This window comes from Harpia harpyja, chromosome 17, assembly GCF_026419915.1.
Source record: "Harpia harpyja isolate bHarHar1 chromosome 17, bHarHar1 primary haplotype, whole genome shotgun sequence".
Taxonomy (NCBI): domain Eukaryota; kingdom Metazoa; phylum Chordata; class Aves; order Accipitriformes; family Accipitridae; genus Harpia; species Harpia harpyja.
In genome coordinates this window covers 14,900,756-14,923,056 of record NC_068956.1, presented here as the reverse complement: position 1 = coordinate 14,923,056, position 22,301 = coordinate 14,900,756, and the positions used below count along the sequence as shown (strand labels likewise).

Sequence of the window (22,301 nt, the reverse complement as noted above, 5' to 3'; positions counted from 1 at the left end):
AGGCCATTTCCTCTTGTCCTATCTCCAGCCACCTGACAGAAGAGACCAACACCCACCTTCACTACAACCCCCTTTCAGGTAGTTGTAGAGAGCGATCAGGTCTCCCCTCAGCCTCCTCTTCTCCAGACTAAACAACCCCAGATCCCTCAGCCGCTCCTCATAAGACTTGTGCTCAAGACCCCTCACCAACTGGGTTGCCCTTCTCTGGACACGCTCCAGCACCTCAATGTCTTTCCTGCAGTGAGGGGCCCAAAACTGAACACAGCACTCGAGGTGCGGCCTCACCAGTGCCGAGTACAGGGGAACAACCACCTCCCTGTTCCTGCTGGCCACACTGTTCCTGATACAGGCCAGGATGCCATTGGCCTTCTTGGCCACCTGGGCACACTGCTGGCTTATATTCAGAAATGTAAGACAAAAATATAATAAGCAATAGTATCTTTAAAGGCATGAGATAGTGAGCAGTCTACCCCCGTTTAACTATAAGGATGTGAATTAGTCCCATATTTGTCACAGGCTAAATGTTAAACACATTTTTAAAGCGTTTTACTGACTGAACACCAAAGGACTTCTAATCTTATATTATGTGTCAGCCAGAAGATACACCACTTGAAGCCTGGAAGCCCAATTAAAGGAAGATCCTCATGGACAGTGACTTTATTTATTCATCTTGTTCTCACTTATTCTTTCTGTACATTTGGCCAAGCATTGCAACAGATCACATTTTCTACAGTGTCCTCCCAGACCTCACTGAACTTTGTAATAGTGCCACAGAAGATATTTTACTCAAGAACAATGCAGTATTCAGTCTCTCATAGCAAGCACTTCAGGACGAAGACTATGGTGATCTATGTGCATTTGCAGGCAATAGAACCAATAATTGCAACTCATTAAGAGTTATCTAGAGTATTTAAAATAAAGAGTTTCAAAACACAAGATCTAAGCAGATACTGAGAGAAGGCCACCTACCCAAATTTTAAAAAGAGGTTACTCAGCTCTTCCTCTAAAAGAGCTGGACCTATGTGACACTGGGGATGTAGCATTTAAAGTTGCAGTGAAGACAGTATTAGTAGTGCACACCACTTTGACCAGCTAAATTTCCCGATTCATTGATCTGATGTGCAGATAAGGACATCAAGAGGCAAGCATCTCTGCTGGAGGCGAGATACGGTAATGCAAGACTTCGTTCATTTCCAATGTAAAATTAAATAGGTTAATTTAAGTCACACATATCTTAAGCTTATCTGTTTGACTTTGAACTGGAATGGAGAAGCAGATAACATTTCTCATTTCCCACCCCTGCTTTAGGCCAAGAATATTCACCTACCTCTGCTCTTACACAACAGAGCACTTCTGAATCACTCCGTAGTTGAAACTATGCATTACTGTAGATAAAACTAGAAATTTAGGTTTTTTAAGTTATGGGAATTACTTGTTGTGGTAGAAAGTATCTTTGAGCTGCATGGCCAATCCTCGGGGTGTTCCCAGTACGTGAAGCAGTTTGGAGTGCTGCTTGTACCTGAAGCAGGGTCTACAGCTTCAGGAGCTCTGCCTCCAGCTGCAACCCTCAACAGGAAGCAAACCAGCATACAACATACAAATTACAAGCACAAGGGTGCCATCATTGCCCAAGGCACAGAATATAGCTAGGCTGCAGGGGAGAAACAAGGCATTAAATTAAAAAGCATGAAACCTATTTTGAAATGTAAAACCCATGAGATTAAAGTTTATTCTCCCAAAATTTCTTATGCATCTTTCCTCTAACTTACCAATCAATCTCTGCATCATATTGTTCCCAAGGTTAATTTTTAGTAAAAGGGAGGATTGGTCCTCAAATTTCTTAAAATTCTTTATAAATCAGACATACTTTGCAGCACAGCAAAATTTGCCTGGTAGCAGGTCTTTATTTTTAACTTACATTTAATTTTTTTGAGCATTAATTGTATTACTGGGACTAAAACTTAATAATTTTAGGCACTTACAGGGTCAGCATTTTAAAACCATGCTAGATCCACATTTCTTTCACTCTCAGGTGGCAGTGACTGTTGGACAACTAGCTATGACTCCCAGTTACCTTGTAAAACTTGTTCACATAAACTTAGTCACTTCCTCCTGTATCATTATTTAGACCACCTGTCACATCTGCTCATTAGTCAGGAATATAATCTCAGGGAAAATACTTCCTTTTCATTTAATATTGTAGAGAGCTATTAAAAATGGGGATCGACATTTGAGAGGCCTCTGGGCACCACTAGAATAGAAATGACAATGAGAAATGGTGAAAACTTCTTGAAACTGGCTGTATTGTGTGAATGGATGAAAGGCTGGATGTTTTATCTGAAAACAAATTTGTGATGTAATTGAAAAAGACTTTCGTCTGAACACCCCCCCACCCCAAACCCAGAAACATGACTCTTACCAGTAGCAAGGTCTTTTGGAGCTCGGGCAGTATGCACTCCTTGCCAGGAGGTACTTATTTTTCCAGCTGCTGGGATATGATGGAGATGTAATCCATTTTCTGCGTTAACAGGTCTTCTTTCAGGGCAGGTTGCTGGATGATTTTGACAGACACTTGTCTGAATGCTATTTACAGAACAAGTATTTTTTGCCCAAGGTTTGTATTTGGCTGTGCTGCAGCCAGGTGTAGATATCGCAGTGGCCAAGTCAGAACGACAAGTAATACTCTCACTGTTTTCTGTACCGTTTCTATTTAAAACTCGTTCTGCTAACACAACATGCCTTTCATTCAAATCATTCCTGCTTGTAGCCGTAGCTTGAAGGGCTGAAGGCGGCAGTGGCTGACACCCAGGGCTGGCTGCGTTTTTGCCACTTCTGTTTCCCGGCAGAGGTGCGGATGGTGGGTGAGGTGCTAGCAATTTCCCTGGAGCTTTTCGAGTTTTGTTGGCTTCAGCAGCTGACTGCAGTTGGATTATAGTGCCTGTTCTCTTCTTGGGCATAAAACTTGACTGGGCTCTTACAGATGTTGTTCTTCCAGTTATTTTTGCCTTATTTTTGAGTTGATTACCTTCATTAACTTTAGAATTATTACTACATACTGGGGGTTTACTTTCTTCCTCTTTTGATAACATCCAAGCTTTTTCAGCAGGAAAGGATCCAGTAGACATAAATATATTCAGAGGCGTGCATTCTTTATTTGATTCTTCAGTATTAACATTTGGTTTTGATATATGAGAGTTTTCCTGATGATTTTTTATGAACATGGGGTTTGAAGGTTGAGCAACAATACTTAAATTAGTCTTAGGAGCATTATTTGTAGTTTGAACATATTGCAGCTGTGCAGAAGATATTTCACTGGTGTTTTTTTCATAGTATTTTTCATTATTTTCTATTATTATCTGGTTAATTTGATCACACCATCTTAGCTTTCTATTGTATTTTTCATTTTCTGCACTTTTCTTTTTTATTTTTGCCAGTTCTAAACTGTCTCTGATAGAAGACATGGGTCTAGTTCCAAAACTGATCCCGTGGTTCATAACCACAGCTTTGAAATGACTGGGTACATATTTAGAATCCTTCTTTAAGATACTTCTGAATAACTTTGCTCTTTTTCTTTCAAGAATATTGTTTGTCAGGGTTTTGTGCTGTGCAGGAGTGCCAGAATTGAACTCTGTATCAGACACCAGTGACATAGTTTCAACCATATTTCCCTTTTCTTCCTCTTCGTTATTCTGTTTCTTAACATCACACAGAACTGAGGCATTTGGTATGCCGTGAAATAAAGATGATCCTGGATTAATGTCATCAATACATTTAATATTTCCTTCTTTTGTTTCCATCATTTTTCCTGAGGTATTTTTTAAAAACTCTGTAATGATGTTTTTGTCCTTTGGTAATGTATCAGCTGTGCTAGGAATGCCAGTGGAACATCCCTGATTAGGAAATAAGATTACAGATGTTGCAATAGGTTGACTGGAGGTTTGCATAGATATAGTTCGTGTTTGTGGGGTCATTTTAAAACTTTGATCTTGCGTCAGATCCTGAACTCTTTCTCCTGGAATAGAATCAGGGCTGGCCCAGGCTTTGCTAGGATTGAGAACAGGATGACCAGTGGCTAATGTGCTAGCCCTTCCAGAAGATGGCTTGCTTCTTTCTTCTTTTATATTTTGCAGAAAACTGAATGCATTACTTACAGAGCTTTCTTGCTTACCAGAGGTAGAGAACTCTGCAGGTTTTTTTTCAGATCTGTGGGAAGCAGATGATTCCTCTTCTGAACTGTTTACATGTTCAGCAGAAGTCAGAACATTATTTTTAGCTAAAATATCATGAATAGGTAAGTTGTGGTAGTATTGCGAATCTACATTTCTCAGACAATTATTTAGATGCATATTTTTAGAAGAAGTACTTTGAGCTGTATAAAGCAAACCATTATTCCTAGTCTGTGATTTTTCTGGATTGTACAGGGCACAGTCACACTGTGGAGTCAAAGATGATTCACTCAGTGTTGTGTAATTTCCATTTTGTTCTCCAGCCTCAAGACTGTCAAGGCTTGACAGGCTTTCTGAATCATGTGTTTTCTTGACATCTTGATGAAAATTCTGAAATACAGGCATAAAACCAGACTCTTACGTTTATCAGAAATGTTTTTTTTTAATACTAATTTTTCATTAATGAGAGCTTAGGCTAAAATACAATCAATACTGAGACTGGTGTTTTTATGACTTGGGGTCATAGCACCATGAATGTTTCCACCTAGTCAAAATTTACCTGTGTTCAATTGCAAAGGAAAATGATGTAGTTTGGATATGAAATTCAGAGGAAAGAGCTGCATAGTTCAACAAATTTAATCCTAAGTTTTGTATAAATTCTACAATATCAAAAAAGGAACAAGATTTGTCTAAATAACACTACTCTTTCTGGATTGCCCTATGACACAGGATGGTTTTCGTACTCTAACATGTAAGGGAGTTTACAAAATGAAAGAGAATCCATGAAAATGCAGATTTGATAGTGGATCTGCCCCAAACTGGATTTTTTTCCATAATACTAGACTGAATATATTTATTTTCATATAAAGTGCCACAAGTGATGAGGATTTAAGCCTTGTCATGGCAAACACAGAAAACATCTCTCAGCTGTCATAATCACAGTGATTAACACCTCCCCCCAGTGAAACCCCTTCTTCTCATCTTTCAGAAATAAGAAAATACCGTCTGATCTATGAGGAAAGATCAGGTCTAAGGGCATATGGGAGTCCCATCTACTGCCCCAACTTCTTCATCAAACTTTAATGCAGCGATGAAGAGCAACTAGCACCATCTAAATCACCACTGGGACAACTTCATGTATGCACTATACAGGCATTTGCTTCACTATTACTTCTCCATCCAAACACTGAGATGCCTGACGTGGTTGAAAATACGTACTTGTTTAAGTACAAGATTTCAAAATACACATAAATGTAAAGGAAAACAAGCATGTCAACTATTTTCACAATCATCTCATACACTCTCTCTTGTGGAAGTGGAAGTTCACTTCCACAAGTGAACTTGTGAAAGTTCACTTCCACACAACTCAGCAGCTAAGTGATTTTAAACCATACGTTGGAAAAAATTGGCCTGAAAAACTAAGAGAAGCTGCATTAGATATGCAACCTTATGCAATGAAGATTTTTTTTTCATTAGTGACTTTAAATGGAAAATGTTTCAAGTAGCAAAATCTGTTAACCTGGGTAAGTGATTATATATCCCCTGGCAACTACAATGCATAAAATTCATTAGTAAATAAAAACATGTTTTTGTAGTAACCCTTTTTTTGTTCTAATAAAATTGTTATACCATAATATTGCGTAGTTTATAGCTGTATGAATATTTTAAATTGTAGAATAAAAAGCTTAGTGAGTCCTGAAAGACTTTTTATGATTGAATTAAATGTTATCTTGCACTACATGTTCAGAGGTTGGTGCAGTCTTCCATTATAGTTATGATCTGAGATAAAGAAACTAAATAGAAGAACAAAGAACCAAGTGTAGGGAAAGATCCCTTTAGGGAACATTTTCAAACTAAAGCCATGCAAACCAGTGTTTTTCTAAGAGAAAAGAATAAATAACACTTTGTTAGTTATTTATTAACCTTTACGTTTGGCTAAATTATATTGTTAACCTCTGCTTGAACTTCACCAAACAAAGAAAAGGCATATGCTCAGAGTTTTCTGTACCAGACCAAATTTAAGAACTAACTTTGAAATTTTCAGATGGGAAGAAAAGAGTAAAAAGAAATTATAGGTGTCAGGCTTACTTCTTGTCGAATTTGGAAACTGCACCTGTACAGCTAAACATGTGTTTCTAAAATCACTAAGTTAAACAGAGGAAATAATAATTTGTAAGGATTGATTTTAAAAAACCTGTTCCGATAGCAGGTTAGCTTAAAACGGTAAATCTGGAGCATGCAAGAAAAGTTGCAACTTTTAAAAATTAAGATCAAAAAAATTCTACCCAGTTGTGCTACAGAGGTTGAAAATAGACTTGATCCTGCATTATATATAATTTTATTCTCCTTGTAAAACAAAACCACATGGGAACACAAAATCTCAGTTGAGGCAACCTCCAGAAATAAGTTAGGAACTAAAGAATAAAGAAGGATTCCTCATTTAAACACATACTCACTTTTATTTAGTTCATGCAAAGTTAGTTAATTTACATTTATTTTATTGCATCATACAATTTCATCATTTCACACATTAAAGATGCTTATCATTCTCATTAAAATATTTACATATTTTATTTCCCTTTCTAGCCTACTCTGTAATGAAAATGAATGTCACGTTTTCTTGCAAAAATGCATAACTAGAACTACTTCTGCAGACCTGAAAAAGCATTCAACAATTATTCTTTTTTAGTGGCCAATAGCTACAGAGAAATAAACCTGGAAATCCCAATGATTTAATTTGATTTAATCTGTGAGAATATTATTGGATGATAAGGAAACAAAAATGTTCATAGAGTGTACTATCTTTTTATTTTCTGGATTTGCATATTGTTTCTGTTATGTAATACAATTTATTGTATTACCCGTTGCGTGCATTATCTTATGTCCTAATGCGTGAAATCTAAACCCAGCCTGTCCACATACTTGGTATGCTAGGAAAGGGAACACTTACAAGGAGTTAAAGAGGTCACTGGGATGTCTTAAGACTTAGAACAGCTGTGTCAAGCAATTTCATTTCAGTGAAACACTAAAACAAAGAGAAAACATGAGCCTAAGAAATCTTTCACGAGGCCAATGAAAGAACAACGTTGCAACAAGTAAAACTTTAAGAGAACCTGACAAGTAAATTTTCTGCCAAAGGACTCTGTCAGAACACTATTACGCTAAAGAGCTGCTATATGTATATTTGACGTTTTCTGCAAAAGAAGTGCTGACTGTTCACAATTCCAAGAGGTGAACAGGAACACTCTTTTGAAGATAAATGTTGGAAAAATGCTACGTACTCTGAAAACCCAGGCCCCTCACCTCTCACACTACTTGCTCTTTTTTGATAATTTTGATGGGTTTATTTTCAGGAGTTCTTTGTGTGTTATATGTGGGTATATACAATGTTATATTTCACATTGATTGTGAAGTAAAAGACACCAATGGTCATACAGGTACAAAGCTACCTCTCAAAGCCAGTGAGGTACCTAAACACCTTTACTGGTTTTGAGTTTATCAACTACGGAATGGGAAAATCCATTAGAAAATTAATAATCTCTTTTCTATGCAAGTTTGGAAAACATAATGTACATGGCACTACACAATACTGATTTCACAGAAGATTTGGGCAGACCCAAGAAAGCAAAGGATTTTGGTGCTTACGTTACGCAAGAGATCCATTATACTGTGCCAAACCCACTAAAGAAGCTATGGAGGTGTAGGATAACCAGAGAAAAGCTTCCTATCAACACCCTGGCTTTCCTAGGCTAACTCCTAGGTGCTTAATTCCCCCCCAAGCTATCTATGACACAGAAACTAGCTATCTATGAACCTGAGTATTCAAAAGGACCTGATTTGCCTGTTTGGAACATCATCACAGGATGCTAGAAATACAGGTTCAAACTTCTGGGGATAAAAAGAACTCACGTTTCCAATTTCATAGGCACTCAGGCACTTCAGTAAGCCGTACTGTAATGAAGAATTTTTACAGAAAAGTGACCTGAACACTGAATGTCAGGGTTTCAAGTTCTGACTTCCAGTTTTAATGAAGTCCTGAGGTAAATGTACATAACTGTGTAGGAAACAGGTTTTCAGCTAAACATTTCTCTCTGTTGCTTTCTATTAATTAATGTAGCATCTCAATACTCAGAGCGCTGCTTCTCAGGATCCCTGTTCCAGGTGCGTAACTCTCACAGACTAACCTACTCATTCAGCTCCAGAAGTGGAATTCATAATGCTAGTTTTTAAATACTATTAAAATTATTAAATGATTAAATGTTGAGGCACTGATCACCACAGTGTATTAGTCCCTTTTTTGTTTCTAACCCATTAATAAATTTGACGAGGCACCATCTACCCTGCAAATTTAAGAGATGGGGTCATGTAAAAATAGCATGGGACTGCATAATTGAAAACCATCATAAGGCAAATAGACATGGAGAGAAATTCGGCATGCAATATGCAATATTAATTCTAGAAGTTCTTAACTGCTTAACTCATAATAATTTTAATGTTATATATAAAATGCAATGAGCATTATAACTGAATGAGCAAATTCATAGTTATTTACAATCTATGTTATATTCAATGTCATTTTGACAAATTCCCAAAAAAGGAGAATGGAGATCTGCTAAAACTTATCCATTTTCACTTCAGTGGAATTTGAAGGTTGTAGGAGAAATTAAGTTTTAAAAAATCTTTCATAGATTAAGCTATTTCTAGACAATACTTTAGAGACAGAAATGAAAGGGAAACAATTCTCAGAGATTTTTTTCCATTTTAAAGCAAAGAAATAATCTTCTCTCTCACTGATGGTTAAGGTCTTAATGATGAAACTCAAAGCCCTGAAATTATCCTTTTCAGAAAAGCTTTCCAACAAAGTCTGATATACGGGGAAAGAAGAGAAGAATAACTGAGAGAGGAAAGTATTTCTTTGTCTTCTAGAAAACTCAGAATCTGTCTTCCTCATTTATTCTTATTCACAAATACACAAATAAGGCAAAGCATTAGGGTTCACATATTTGAATGAACTGGAGCTGTAGCATCAAAAAAAATTATTAATACTATTTGACCAGTACACACCTCCTAAAAGACCCACAACCATACAGTGTGTGAATATAATTTCAAAAATAATTCCTAGTTCAGCTGAGGGACTATCCTCCCAGATCTCTCTGACTTGCTAAATAATTAGTATACATTTTTGCAGTCTATAAAAAGCATTACTTTTTCTTTCAGCAGTGAATATATATTGCAAAGATGGAACAATTTTTAACATGTTTCCGCTCTACCTTGTGCACTGCACAGCAGCAACCAAGGTAGAAGGTGGATTTATATTAGGAAATCCTAAAGGTCAGATAGAGAAATACTTTTAGAATCATAGAATATCCTGAGTTGGAAGGGACCCAACAAGGATCATCAAGTCCAAAGCCTGACTCTACACAGGGCAACCTGAAAGTTAAACCATATATCTAAGAGCGTTTTCTAGTATTATATATTTATACCTCTCTAGAAATAAGTTTATCTAATGAGGCAGTTTCATGTCATTGCCAACATTCACTGCATGCTTCATTAATATTATTACTTATCTTGAAAAAAAATATTTAGTAACTGTTACATTACCTGTTTTACAAATGCCATTTTTTCAATCAGATGTTTTTCAAGACATACACTCCTCTTAAGAACTTTACTGATATGATTTTTAAGAGCATGTACAAGATTTCAGCATCTACCTCCCCCTAAACAGCCTACTGAATTTAAACGCTGATTATTTTTTTTTCTTGCCACTGTTTGAAACAGCGTAATTCTTTAAGTTGTTTATTACAAGATCTTTCAGTCTCCAGGGTCCCAGTTATTCTCTGCTTATTCCTGTCCTCTGAATTCTGGGTGTTTGGTTTAATGCTTTATTTCCCAGTTGGTGAGCCACACTTCCTTATGGAGATATGCCAGTATTGGGCATAAACTGCACAGCAAAGCTCAGACTACTAAATACCACAGAATTGCTGCTGCAGGTTTATAATAATTAACATTAAAAAAAAAGTTGAAAGAACTGATTAGGTTTCTCTGTACCCATGCCATCATGAACCTACTAGGACAGAAGCAGAATACTGGAATAAAAAATTAGTTAAATTCTGTTTTGCTTTCCACTTCACAAAAGGTTTATCTCTTTAAAAAAAGCCCAAACACAGCTCTGCCATCTTCAAGGCAGTAGAATTACTCTGGACAGTGATACTTTAATCTTGATGAGAAAGCAATAGATTTCCCAACATCCCCTTGAGACATTAATATATACTATCTCTGATAATACCAAGTTATCATAATATAATATAGCATCCTGGCAGACCAGTATGCACAGACTTTTTTATCTTCCACTCCCTTCCTGCAAGCAAACATATTATTATTACCATAACCGCAGTAAACTAAAGATCAGATACTGCTATTTTTTTCCTCTGTTCCTCCCTTTAGCTACATTTATGAACATTTTACTCTGTTACAGTAAAACAAATCACTTCAAAAATAGCTATGAAGTATGGTGGAAATAATTTAGTGCATAGCTATATATAAATATTTCATAGATACATATATATATTTGGATATATGTATATGAATGTAAAACCAAAAATGGAGTCATGCTAATATGTATGGCGGTTCTTATTAAAAAAGTATATGCTTATAAATGAGGAGCAGGTATGTATTAGAAGACAATTCTCAATTTCCCTGGTTCTGTGGTTTGTGAGCTATGCTGTATGTATAAAAACCCTAACTTATCCACAATCAAAGTCTTATTCATATATTAATCTACCTGTGAAACAAACTCTTTTGTCCTGAAAATGCTTGAAAATGCTGTTTCAGCTTCAATCCTACATTATCGCCTGTTCAAGCAGGGCTTTGAATTGAGGCAAGACACTCTTCAAATGACTGAACATACAGATTGTCAGAGATGAAGATTGTAATGTCATTTTATACAACACAGGCTTGGAATAAACCACTATTTTATGTAAAAAAAATACTCTTGAGGAATACACAATCAAAACAAGTTTGACTATTTGGGTAAAATAATTTAGTCTGGAGATACATTTCAATTTACCTTTATAGCAAATGTGAATTTTGGATTAGTGAAATAACGTGGAAGATAGTGGTATGTTGCAATATTGGTTGCAGGCCAATAAAACCTGAACACCTCTGATCTTGCCAAAAGGAAAATGAGTAGGGAAATCACTCAAGTTTGTCATATAATTTAAGTGATCAACATAAAATTTGTTAACATTCACAGTTACAAGTAAAAAATGGCCAATGTTTCTAGATTTAAGGTGACCATAGAAACCTATTCCAAATTTTGAACGGTCTCTTCAAAATGAAGTCTGACTTCAGTTCCAGTGCCATTTTATCCTAACCTTCCCCTTAAGAGTCTGTTTTCCCACTAACTAGCCCTGAGCATTCTACAAGTTCTTGACACTTGGGAGAGACTCTGTACACAGGCACTCCTTTTTTCCATGCTGGTCTTGTCTATGCCTCTGAAGAGTTAGACTGATACAATACACCTTGCAGAAGGAACCCTTGTTTAACTCATTCCACTCATACTACAAATGCACTTGAAAATGAATTCAGTTTTTCCATCAGTTACCTGAAACATCTCCATTTCATAGACACAGTCCAACCTTAAAAGCATAGTAACACAAACAGCTAACATTCATACAGCTCAACTCACTCATTTAAGTAAGGCGATGTCCATGCCAGTGTGTTTGCAACATATGTTGCTTTCATTCAGTGGAATATCACTTGGAAAACATTCTTCCATTATTTCTCAGAGACTTATTTAATTCTATATGTAACATATATGAACACACAGTGTAACAGGATACAAAATTTTATTGTATTAGAGATAATATAGGAATAACCCTCTGACCTCATGGTTTGGCTTGCAATTTCTGAGAAATTACACCTGTGTTCCAGTCCTTATTTCAATAAATATTGAAGTATTTCATGCCAAGGGGAACAGTATCCATAGAAAGACTGATACTGAGTACTTCAATGGCTGCACAATACGCTTGCGAAAAAAGGAGAGCCAAGGTAAAAATCCTGCTTCAAATCAATCAGAAAGGGGTTTAAATTTTAATTTCACAGATACCACTTGAATAACCTAATTATGGTCATATAAAGGAGGGAAGAGAAAAATACAATCTCCATGTTGTAATCTATACCTGTTTTGTCTGTGAATTAGCTCTTACATCCAATTATTTTGTTTAAAAAGTGAAACAATAGAGGTAAAATATTATGTCAATCAAACAGTTTAATTCAAGGATAATGTATTTTTCTGGAAGAGCATAAAACTGTACTGACCAAAACAATTTTTTATGGCCACTAAATTAAAGACTTGATGAAAAAAAAAGACAAAAGATATCTGAATAATACTATTCCTTGTCACAGTTGAGCCATTTTAATGGAAATTTTCTAAATTATTCAGTTCAAGGCAGGTGCCAGAAATGGAAAATTTCAATAAAAAGAGTTAACATTTGGAAAAATTATAAGCACTTGGGAGTAACATCTTTTGGTGAAAAGCTGCATGCAGCCTTAGCTAAAGATCGTGTTACCAGCTCCACCTTAAAGATTTTATTTATGCCTGCAACAAAACCAGGAAGGGACTGTGCAACAAAACCTTTGATTGCAAATGAAGTTAACAATATTAATTTCTTAAAAACAGAACATACTTATGGATATATAACAAATAATAATTTGATGTGCTGGCTCAGACATAACTGTTGCACAAAATAAAATTTACTGCTCTCAATATTTTAAGCCAAATAATTTGCTTAATTGGTAGAAAGAATGGTAGAAGGGTCACTAAAAACCTTGGCTTACTGCTGAAACTACACAAATTTTTAGGGATGGAAAGCAGGGAACGCACCAAATCTACTGGTACGGGTCTACATAGAACTTTATTGCCCTGTAGGAAAGAAAAGAATTTTAGGAATCTTTATAATCCTGCTGGGCCTGTAAAAACAGAAACAAAGAGAGGTCAAAGGATCTCAATGGATGGTTAGGCTGCAAAGCATGTGCACAGTGAAATACTTTGACATTAGTTTCAGAAAGGGAAGCACTGTTGAAATTACTTTGGACGACAGACAGTAACAAGACTACTGAAGCCTATTCATGTCAGTAAGAGTATTATAAATAATTATAAATTACAAATTTTATTAGTAAAAGTATTATAAATACTATTTCACATCACAGGAAGTCACAATACACATGCACACCAGCACAATCCAAGTATTAAACTTCCAAAACTCAGGCCTTAGGACAATGACAATAGCATTCTTGACTATTTTTCTAATCAGTCCAAAGCATGCAATTTCAAGAAAGAAAGTCCAAATGTTTGAAGTATAAATATTTACAATTTGAAACTATTTATCAGAGGGAAGAAGCTGAGCAACCCCTAGTGGTAGCAGAAAAATACATTCTGGGAAAAAAAGCAAAATTTTTTGAGGAACAAAGCATTTTCAAAAAGACATTAATTTGTAAACACAAATTCCTATATTATATGCAGTGTCCAAAGCTGATGATAACATTTAGAAAAACCTATAAGTAAAAAATCAAGCATGACTCACAGCATTTTTTCCCTAGAATTCAATGAGAATTTGATAATTGTGTTTGATAAGATACACTACAATATAGTTGTCTTAGAATATATTTAGAATAACTGTTTAATACATTTTTCTCAGAGAGATTGCATTTTTTTTCCTAATTCTAAGATGTCCTAATGCAGCTTCTGCCAAATTCAGCATCATCATGTAGGGAGGGATTTGCAAATACTATACCAATGAAATGCACAACGTGGTATTAAAAAAAAAAAAGAAAAAAAAAAGCTTAGAGCTTTTTGTATTTTGTTTGAAAGTGGTTATCTAGAATTCAGTTTTATCAGCTCTCTTCTATAAATTGCCATTTGCTCTTCCTTCTTTTATGCTTGGAAATAAGAATGAACACTAATCAACAACCTTGCAGTACAAACTGTACTTTCTGTCTTCTCAGCCTTTTTGAAATTTACTCCCGTTGAGTGAAATTTTCTGTGTCAGCCATCAGCTGCTCAAGATTCTCATGAATAACCATCAGAACAAAGTAGGTACAAAGACAGAGGTCAATGTGCCTGAAAAAAACGATATCAAAGAACTTGAAATATATCTGAACTGTATACAGTCTTTCAAAAGTTAGCCATACGCATGTATTAAAAAGAAAAGCCTTTGCTGTATTGCCACCAATGATCCCATGCCTCTAGCCATCACCAATATAAAGGGACAGTGTTTCATAATCAAGGTCATTTCAGACACCACGAGTCCAGATACCAGTAGATAATATTATAGAAATAAAAGAATGAGTCCAAAATTATGTCCTCTTGTTTCCAAAAGATGTAACATGAAGACAATATTTCCAAAATCAAAGACAACACTGACAGACCTAAAATCACACTTAAAAGTGCAGTTATAATAAATCACTTTGGAGCTCAGTTCTTGATTTTCACTGTGATTCTAAGGTGACTTTTGAAACTGATTTTGGGTCAAAAATCAGTTTAGGCAGAAAGTTAATGGGCTTGTTACTGGAACATCTGCATCTATTCCAAAGATGACAAAAAAGGATCTCAAGAGACTTGAAGGCAATCCCTAAGAAATCACCACACATTGGGAAAAAAAAAACCCAAGAAACAAAAAACCCCAACATTTGACCTACCATAATTATACTGCTATAGCATTTTGTGCTGAGCTGTAGCAATCAGCAAAGCAGAAACTTAAGCGTAAATTGCAAGCTGCCAATTTAAGTCTGCACCTAGTACAAGATTCCTGTGATAGACTAATGGCTAGCTACTTCAGAGCCAAGAAGTCTGACATACAAATCTTACATTCACAGAGAGAAAGACAACATGAGAGATATCTTGAAAGAATTTCTGAAAATATTCTTACAAACATTTTTAAAGATCTCTGATTTCTTACTGAAAGATATGTATAATTTTACTTTAAATAATCTGTTGGTAAGGCATAGTACAATGTGCCCTCAGGTGTTGTCTATTTGGTAAAGAGTGCTTAACAGACCTTTCATTTTTATCACATTCAAGAAACTTTCTATTACATTTAAGGACAATCATATAATGAATCACATGGAAATATCATACCTCCAAGTTGCTGAGATGCTGTTTTTCAAGGAGTTGTTGCATTTCTTTCACATTTTGCTTGAAGAGAAGTCGGTTACTATCCATGTTCATTCTACTGCTCTCTTGTATTGTTTTATCCCAGCCAACCATTGCTGAAATCTGCTTCTGATGGAAAGAACCGTTTCTAGGTGCCGATGAGGATGAAGTGTCATCTGTGGTTCTTGATGCAAGCAAATAACATTACTTTGGCTTATTTCTATGCGTCAACTGTACACTTTTAAACATGTTCCTTTCCAAAAGTACACATCATCAGTAAATGCCTGGCAAGTGAAGGACAGCTGTACTGTATGTAACTACAGGTGGTGCTGTTAGTACTACCTAAAACTGTCCAACACTTTTAGTTTTAAACCTTCTCTTCTGTTATTTATAAATAGTCAGACTTTTCTGATTGCGTTGTTGGGTGACTGCCTCAGGCTGAATTAGTCTGGAAAATGTCAGCCAACAGTTTGGTCATTTACAGAAATGGAAAACGGAAGGTTTTTGTTTAAAAAAAAAAACCAACAAGCAAAATGGCCTTTGTTTTTCCATAAGGTTGGCTTATATAGAGGACAACTATATACCGATGCTCTCAGATATTTCCTTACTTCAAATAGCAAGAAGGCTTTGTAGTATCTAGAGAGCCCAACTCTACTGATGACGTGTAATGTCAGCAATGTGGTACATTAAAGAATTTGTATTTGCTATCTGAAAAAAAACATCTTTGGAGTCGCTAGTGTAGCTGGGTATAGTGGTCAGGGTGAGCCCAAATTTAGACAGAGGAAACCATAGGTTTCTACAGGATAAGAATTAGCATGAACCATGGGGCTGGTTGCCACCCAGGAATCAAAGAAGCCAAGCAGCATGTGAAGACAAATGACAAGGAAAATGTGCAATCAGAGACTAGGAAGGCAGGGAGTGTGTAACAAGATATGTTCAAGAATAAAAAGCAGATAGAACTGGAACAAGGCTGTGTAAGATCACTAGGAATAGGAACCAAGCTTTGGAAAACAAGAAGCAAGAAGTAGGTAGATATCAAGGATGACAAAAAGCAAGAAACAAGTAGCTTTAACCAATAAGAAAGGTAAGCCTTAAAAAAAAGCAAAAATAACCCACACACCAAAACCAACCAGCTCATAGGTAGATCAAGCTTTAGTCTTCTGGAAGTATAACTATTACCAGGTTGCCAGTTATGCTTGACTGCCTAGGTGGAACAGTTTAGCGAAGAACACTGATCCTGTGTTTTGGCTCCAACCTGGTTTGAGGGCCCTAAATGCCCTTAATCTGGCATATCCAAAGTGGCACTTACAGAAATCTCTCGCCAGACCCATGCTTTGAGTTCTCACATCTCTTCAGTAGAGCCATAACCCTTACAAATCATTAGAAAGCCAAGCTTGTCTCGCTGTTTTAGGGTCAAGTATTTGTTGTACTCCACAATGATTACAGATGGTGGTAGAAGGAGAATAGATCTTGGAAACAGATTATCAGTATAAACTTTCAGTGAAGGTATTTGTAAAATGGGTATACCTTTGCCAATAAGGGGAGATCCAGCTTTTATTTTACCAGGTTGATCAGGCCCAATATTTGAAATGATACTTTGTCTCAACAATCACTGGATTGAATAACAAACCAAACCTTTTGTCCGTTCAATATGCAGATGCTTTCCAACATTCCCAGGATGCATTTCTCATATATGGTTCCTTAGCAGCATCAACATGATCCCTTAAATGTTGCTAAATTAGGTGAAGGTTTTTAGCTAAATTTGTGGCAAAAGTGAACTTTTAGTCTATATGCAACTAAATGTGAAAATCATATATTCCCACATATTTCCCTCTTTTTTTTTTAAATTGAAATCTGGCCTGACAAAATGATCTACCACGCACATTTTACCCATCCTCATTTTCAGTGAACGTGATGGTGAAGATGATGGTTCCTTTCATATATGGGCAATATGCAGTGTAGGAACTTATAAGACAATATGACTACTTCATGCGACGCAAAGCTATCCTCATTAACAGCTGGCAACCCTATTGAGCAAATTTGAACAGTGCAGTCACACAATATGTACACAGACTCCTCCTCTTCTACTGCCTATCCAGCAGAGATGCATTATTAGGAAACATGTATTTTTCCTTGCTGGAGATGGCTACCATATGTCTAATATATGTACAGAAACTCAATAATCTCTTTCCTTCATTCCTCTCCATTTCTTCAGCTTAAGTTTCCACAGTTCCTTCTTCTCAGCCTTCAGCTGTTTCATCCTCTTTCTGTATCTAAAATTATACTCTGTGTTAAAATCAATCTCTTCTTTTTAGTACATCTGTGTCAAATGGTTAAATAGTCTAATGAGACCTTTTCTGTATTTATTACAACACTTACAATTTTAGGACAATGGAAAACGGAAACTTTCATCCCATCAAGATGATTGTTATTTTTCAGAATATTTTATACAATACTCCAAAAAGGTTGGCTTAATTGCACTGAACTAAGCAGAGATATATATTTGCATAGTCTAAAAAGGAATTTATTATTTCTGATGAGATGGCTGATAGCAAAAAGGGAGAACAACTTCTCATTTATTTATAGAACTCATAAAACTGCATTCTGTATTCTTTTGAATATCCTCCCTATCCAAAAACTTTCTGTACTTATCCACTTTGAAAGACGTTGTTACTGCGGACCAGACTGATATACACCTGGCCCCCCCCAAATCTGTTGGGTTTTTTTTTTTGGGGGGGGGGGGGAAAGCAGTTTCTTGATATCTATTTGGATGTTGAGACCGTTTATATTTTATAAAAGCTTCTACATTCCAACTTTTTTCAGATAACATTTTTGATTTGTCATAATTAAGCTTCTATCCCAAGACTGAACCTAATCAAATACAACTGGTTTTAAACACAAACAGGGAAATATATCTTGTACAAAGAGCAGCACACCATTTACACACTTAATGTGCACACATCCCAATGCCTGTTGGCTAATGAGTTGACCAAAATCTTTGTTTCAGCATTTAATAACTAAACCTTATCAGAAGCAGAGTAGCTCTACTGCAAGCACAGAATAAAATCTCTTACTCATTAGGTGTTTCAGGATTTTTTGCCTTTCTCCAAAGGGAGGTAATATGTCTCCATTTCTTAATTTAATTTTTTTACAACTTTTTAAACATAGACATTAAGAATTCTAGAACCTTATAAAATTCACCTATATCCAGTTGGGTCTGCAGCCACATTTATCTTGAATACTTAATACAGTATTGATTTCTTCCTTTGAAATGGAACTGTCAATGAATTTTATACGTTCTATTTCTGAGAGAGTGTAAATTCGAAAGATGATAGAAGATTTTTGGTTTGAGTGTTTATAGAAGTGTAAGAAGAGACAGAAATACAAAAAGGGATCTACTATCTCACCTGAGTTAGTTATTAGCTGTCCCAAATTTCTGATTAAAGGGATTATAAGACATTTTTAAAGATTTACAGCTCAGAACTGGTGAGTTTTGAAGAACCTTCACCTTTGAGAACCTTCTCAAAATGCTTTTCTGTATCAAAGCTTACTTTGCTGTACTGATTTGCAAGAAATTTATTTGCACTCTAAGAGAATTTTGCACAATTTTTGGAACCAAGTCTAAAAACACAGAAATGCCACTTTTGTGACCCACACAAACTACGGCTCCCAGACCAAAACTAAAAGGAACAACCCTGCATTAACATCTTCTGCAGCAGACCAGAAGAATCTATGCAGCATAGCGTGTATTCAGTTTGAATCTCAGTGCTTAGTAAGGTATTGTGTGAGATGCAGACAAAAATGGATAGAGTATTTTCTGTCACAAGGAAGGAAGACAAATTGTTAGCATCAGAATAAGCAAAGCTTTATTCTGTATTAATTTGTATACCTTGCCCCTATACAGAAGCCTGTACTGCAATAACTTAACTCTTTTTGCCTTAGTACCATACCTCTAATATTCTCTACATCCTCCTTCACCGACCCCATATGGCTCCTACTCAAGCTTCCTAGTTACCAGCTGGGGAAAAGGCAGCACATTCTGTGGCAGGTTCCAGGATATTCATGTGCTGTCTTACCTGTATTAAGTGGCTTGTGACCTGTCAATAGGTCAGTGTGGACTCAACTTTTAAACCTTTTTCATGCTGGGGTCACTTGTTTGAATAATTTCTTCCTTCCAAATTGCCAATTTCAAACTTGTAGAAATATAATTATCTTTGAGATTCTTAGCTCTCCCTCAAATTTTGTTACTAGGGGAACACAAACTGTAAAAGAATATGAACGTATAAATTTAATTTCCTTAGGAAATCAGGTTATGAAAACAAAAATCAGGAAAAGAACACACTATCATTATTACAGGATAGTGAATTTTTAAAATTATACAAATATAATATGGAGTGACAGCAATGTTACACTGTAAGAAATGGTAAATGGTTTGAAGAGGTCCTGAGAGAAAAATGTGAGCCCCTGAGGCACAAGGAGCAGTTTGAAGAAAGATGAAAAATAAAGGAACAAATTATAAAGGCAGGGGAAGAGGCACTGAGCTGCTGTCCTTAAGTGAGCCTCTGAGTGAAATGAGGAAAATGATCAGGAACCCTGAGGCAGAGTTCAGAAACATCTACATTTTTTCACCATAATTTCAACTTATATTTAGCAGGTAGATTTTTTGTTTGTTTCTATTTATGGCTGCAATCCTCCTTCATTATGTTAACCCAGTGTAGTAGCTACAGAACTATATGCATGTTGACTGGCAGATAGCATGAGTATGTAGTTCTCAGAGGTATAAAATATTTTGTCAATTGCCCAGTTTATTTCCTGCAAACATGTATTAATCAGCAGTAGATGTGTAATCAAACTGAATATTGACATAACAATGAAGAACACACTGAAGCTCAAAAGTAGGGAGATCCCTTTTAGACAGAATTTATCTCTATTCTGAACATCTGTACAATTTACAGCATGCAGAAAATAATTATAATAATAGTAATAACAAAAGCAACAACAATAACAACAACAACAAACCTCCTGAACTGAAACATTAAAGAAATGAGAGATTAGGGAGGAGATAATCAGGAAGCAGTATCAAATACAGCAGATAGATAAATTGTGCATGAAGAAACATTCTGTGATAAGTCATGGTATCTTACAAAAAGTGGTTGGGTAGAGTGAAAAGTATGCAATTCAAATTGTATGTGATATAAAATGAAATTGCAGGCAAAATTGTTATCAGGATGCTTAAGATACATATAGAGGATGAGAAATTTAAAGGAATGACAGCTGGAAAGAAGATAAGATCATGGGATGAGTGTACAAACTAAACTATCCTTGAATGTCAAAAGGAAAAAATCTGGATGAGAATACGAAATCATCTAGACAAAATACTTTATAATTCATGGAACACCAGATGATTTGATAACTATGGCAATCTGAGTCAAGCTATAACTGAATGGGAACTGGGTTAGCCCTGACTATTCCCAGAATTCCGCTGAAGGGAAAAGGTTTGTGTCATCTCCTCTGCCGTTTTACCAAATGGACACAAACAACTCAAGGATGTTTCATGTTTCATTGGAACAGTTCACAGAAATGTTTTCTTTGCTACAAGAGAAATGGTCTACAATTTCTTAAAGAGTAATTGTCTGCTGTTTATTGAATACACTAAGCAATCTACTTCCTTTGATCATCAGAGTAAACAGAAATGCTTACCTGAAGTTGGTTCTGTTTCTGCTGGGCAAGCACAGTCCTGGTGTTAAAACTGATCCTTTAATTTGTTCAAGAGCTTCTTCTAACTGAAAAGCTGCTTTTGTCTGGACTAGAGGGATTAGAGTAAAAAACACAATGGAAAAAAATATTTTAAAAATTGGAATATTTTACCACACACAGTTTGGTTAAGTTTCTGAATTTGGAAGCTTAAATCTAGACTGTTACAATAAACTGGGTGGTTTAGCATCATTAGACATGCTGGGACATCTCTAGTTCCTCTGAAAAAAAACCCCAGTCTATTTAAGTGTTTAGAGTAACACATGTATTCAACAGTTTTGCTCTTTGGTTTTAGACTGCACTGTTGGATAAGTAGGAGGTTAAAAAATCTAGCACTAACTTTGTTTTTACATTATGATTATTCTGCTCATGCACTAAGCCAAAGTTATGGCTTGCAGATATTTTACAGAGGCCAAATTGTAACTTAATAATCAAATCAGTGGAGAAAGAAAGAGTCCAGACAGGCACAAGGTGTTGCCTCTTTCAAGTAAGTAAAAGTAGGGTAGAAAGTGGCAGCAGCAGAATTGCTATAAAGAAAAACCAAGAAAAAAAATTGTGATTCATTATATTGCTACACAGTCTGGGCTGTCAGTAGAGCTATGAAGAAGCCCTAAACCAGTACTGTTCTATTTTGTTATTTTAATCTGACATTTGATCTTGAAGTTAGAGACATTACCTCACAGTTGGCACAATTGCAGTTGGGAGAGTAAATCTGTTAAAAAATACCTAAGTAATATACCATATCTTAAGAGTTTCAACACTGGAAAGTTAACTGGAAATCAGACTTGGCTGATGCTATTAAAAACTCCTGCCAATCTGCACTGATTCCAAGAAAGCAGGAACTGAGTTGAAGTGATCATTACTTCCCAGCAGCGAGAGAACAGCTTAAAAAGCTGACTAATTCAGCAAAAGTTATGTAATACATTAATATGTGCTAGGACTGCTTTTACTTAATGATAAACAAAATGCACATTCTTCAATATTTCATATTTAGGGTTCAAATAGCAGATCGTTATACTATCCTAGTAACTTTCAGTGGTTTTGTAACACCCAACAGCCAGCTGTGAAAGCACAGTATTTGTAAGCAACAAGCACACTACAGTGGAAAAAGTGGGGAAAACCCATACAATTTTTAGAAAAAGAATGTTGTTTTTTCTAATTCCCTCTACTCAATTGTGTCGTATCAGACCTGAGCTTCTTGTCAGTTAAGTTTTGCTTATATGAATTCA

At 35.8% G+C, this 22,301-nt stretch overlaps 1 protein-coding gene across 1 annotated transcript in view; it reads right to left on the bottom strand.

The window, feature by feature from the left end:
• CEP126 (centrosomal protein 126) overlaps positions 1-22,301 on the bottom strand; it is a 43,385-nt gene that overhangs the window by 9,616 nt on the left and 11,468 nt on the right. Inside the window, exons 4-6 of the mRNA XM_052812987.1 lie at positions 21,019-21,124; positions 15,304-15,502; positions 2,420-4,556 (exon numbers count right to left, since the gene is read on the bottom strand). Of these exons, the coding sequence (XP_052668947.1) occupies positions 2,420-4,556; positions 15,304-15,502; positions 21,019-21,124 (2,442 nt within the window). The remainder of the gene's footprint in view (positions 1-2,419; positions 4,557-15,303; positions 15,503-21,018; positions 21,125-22,301) is intronic.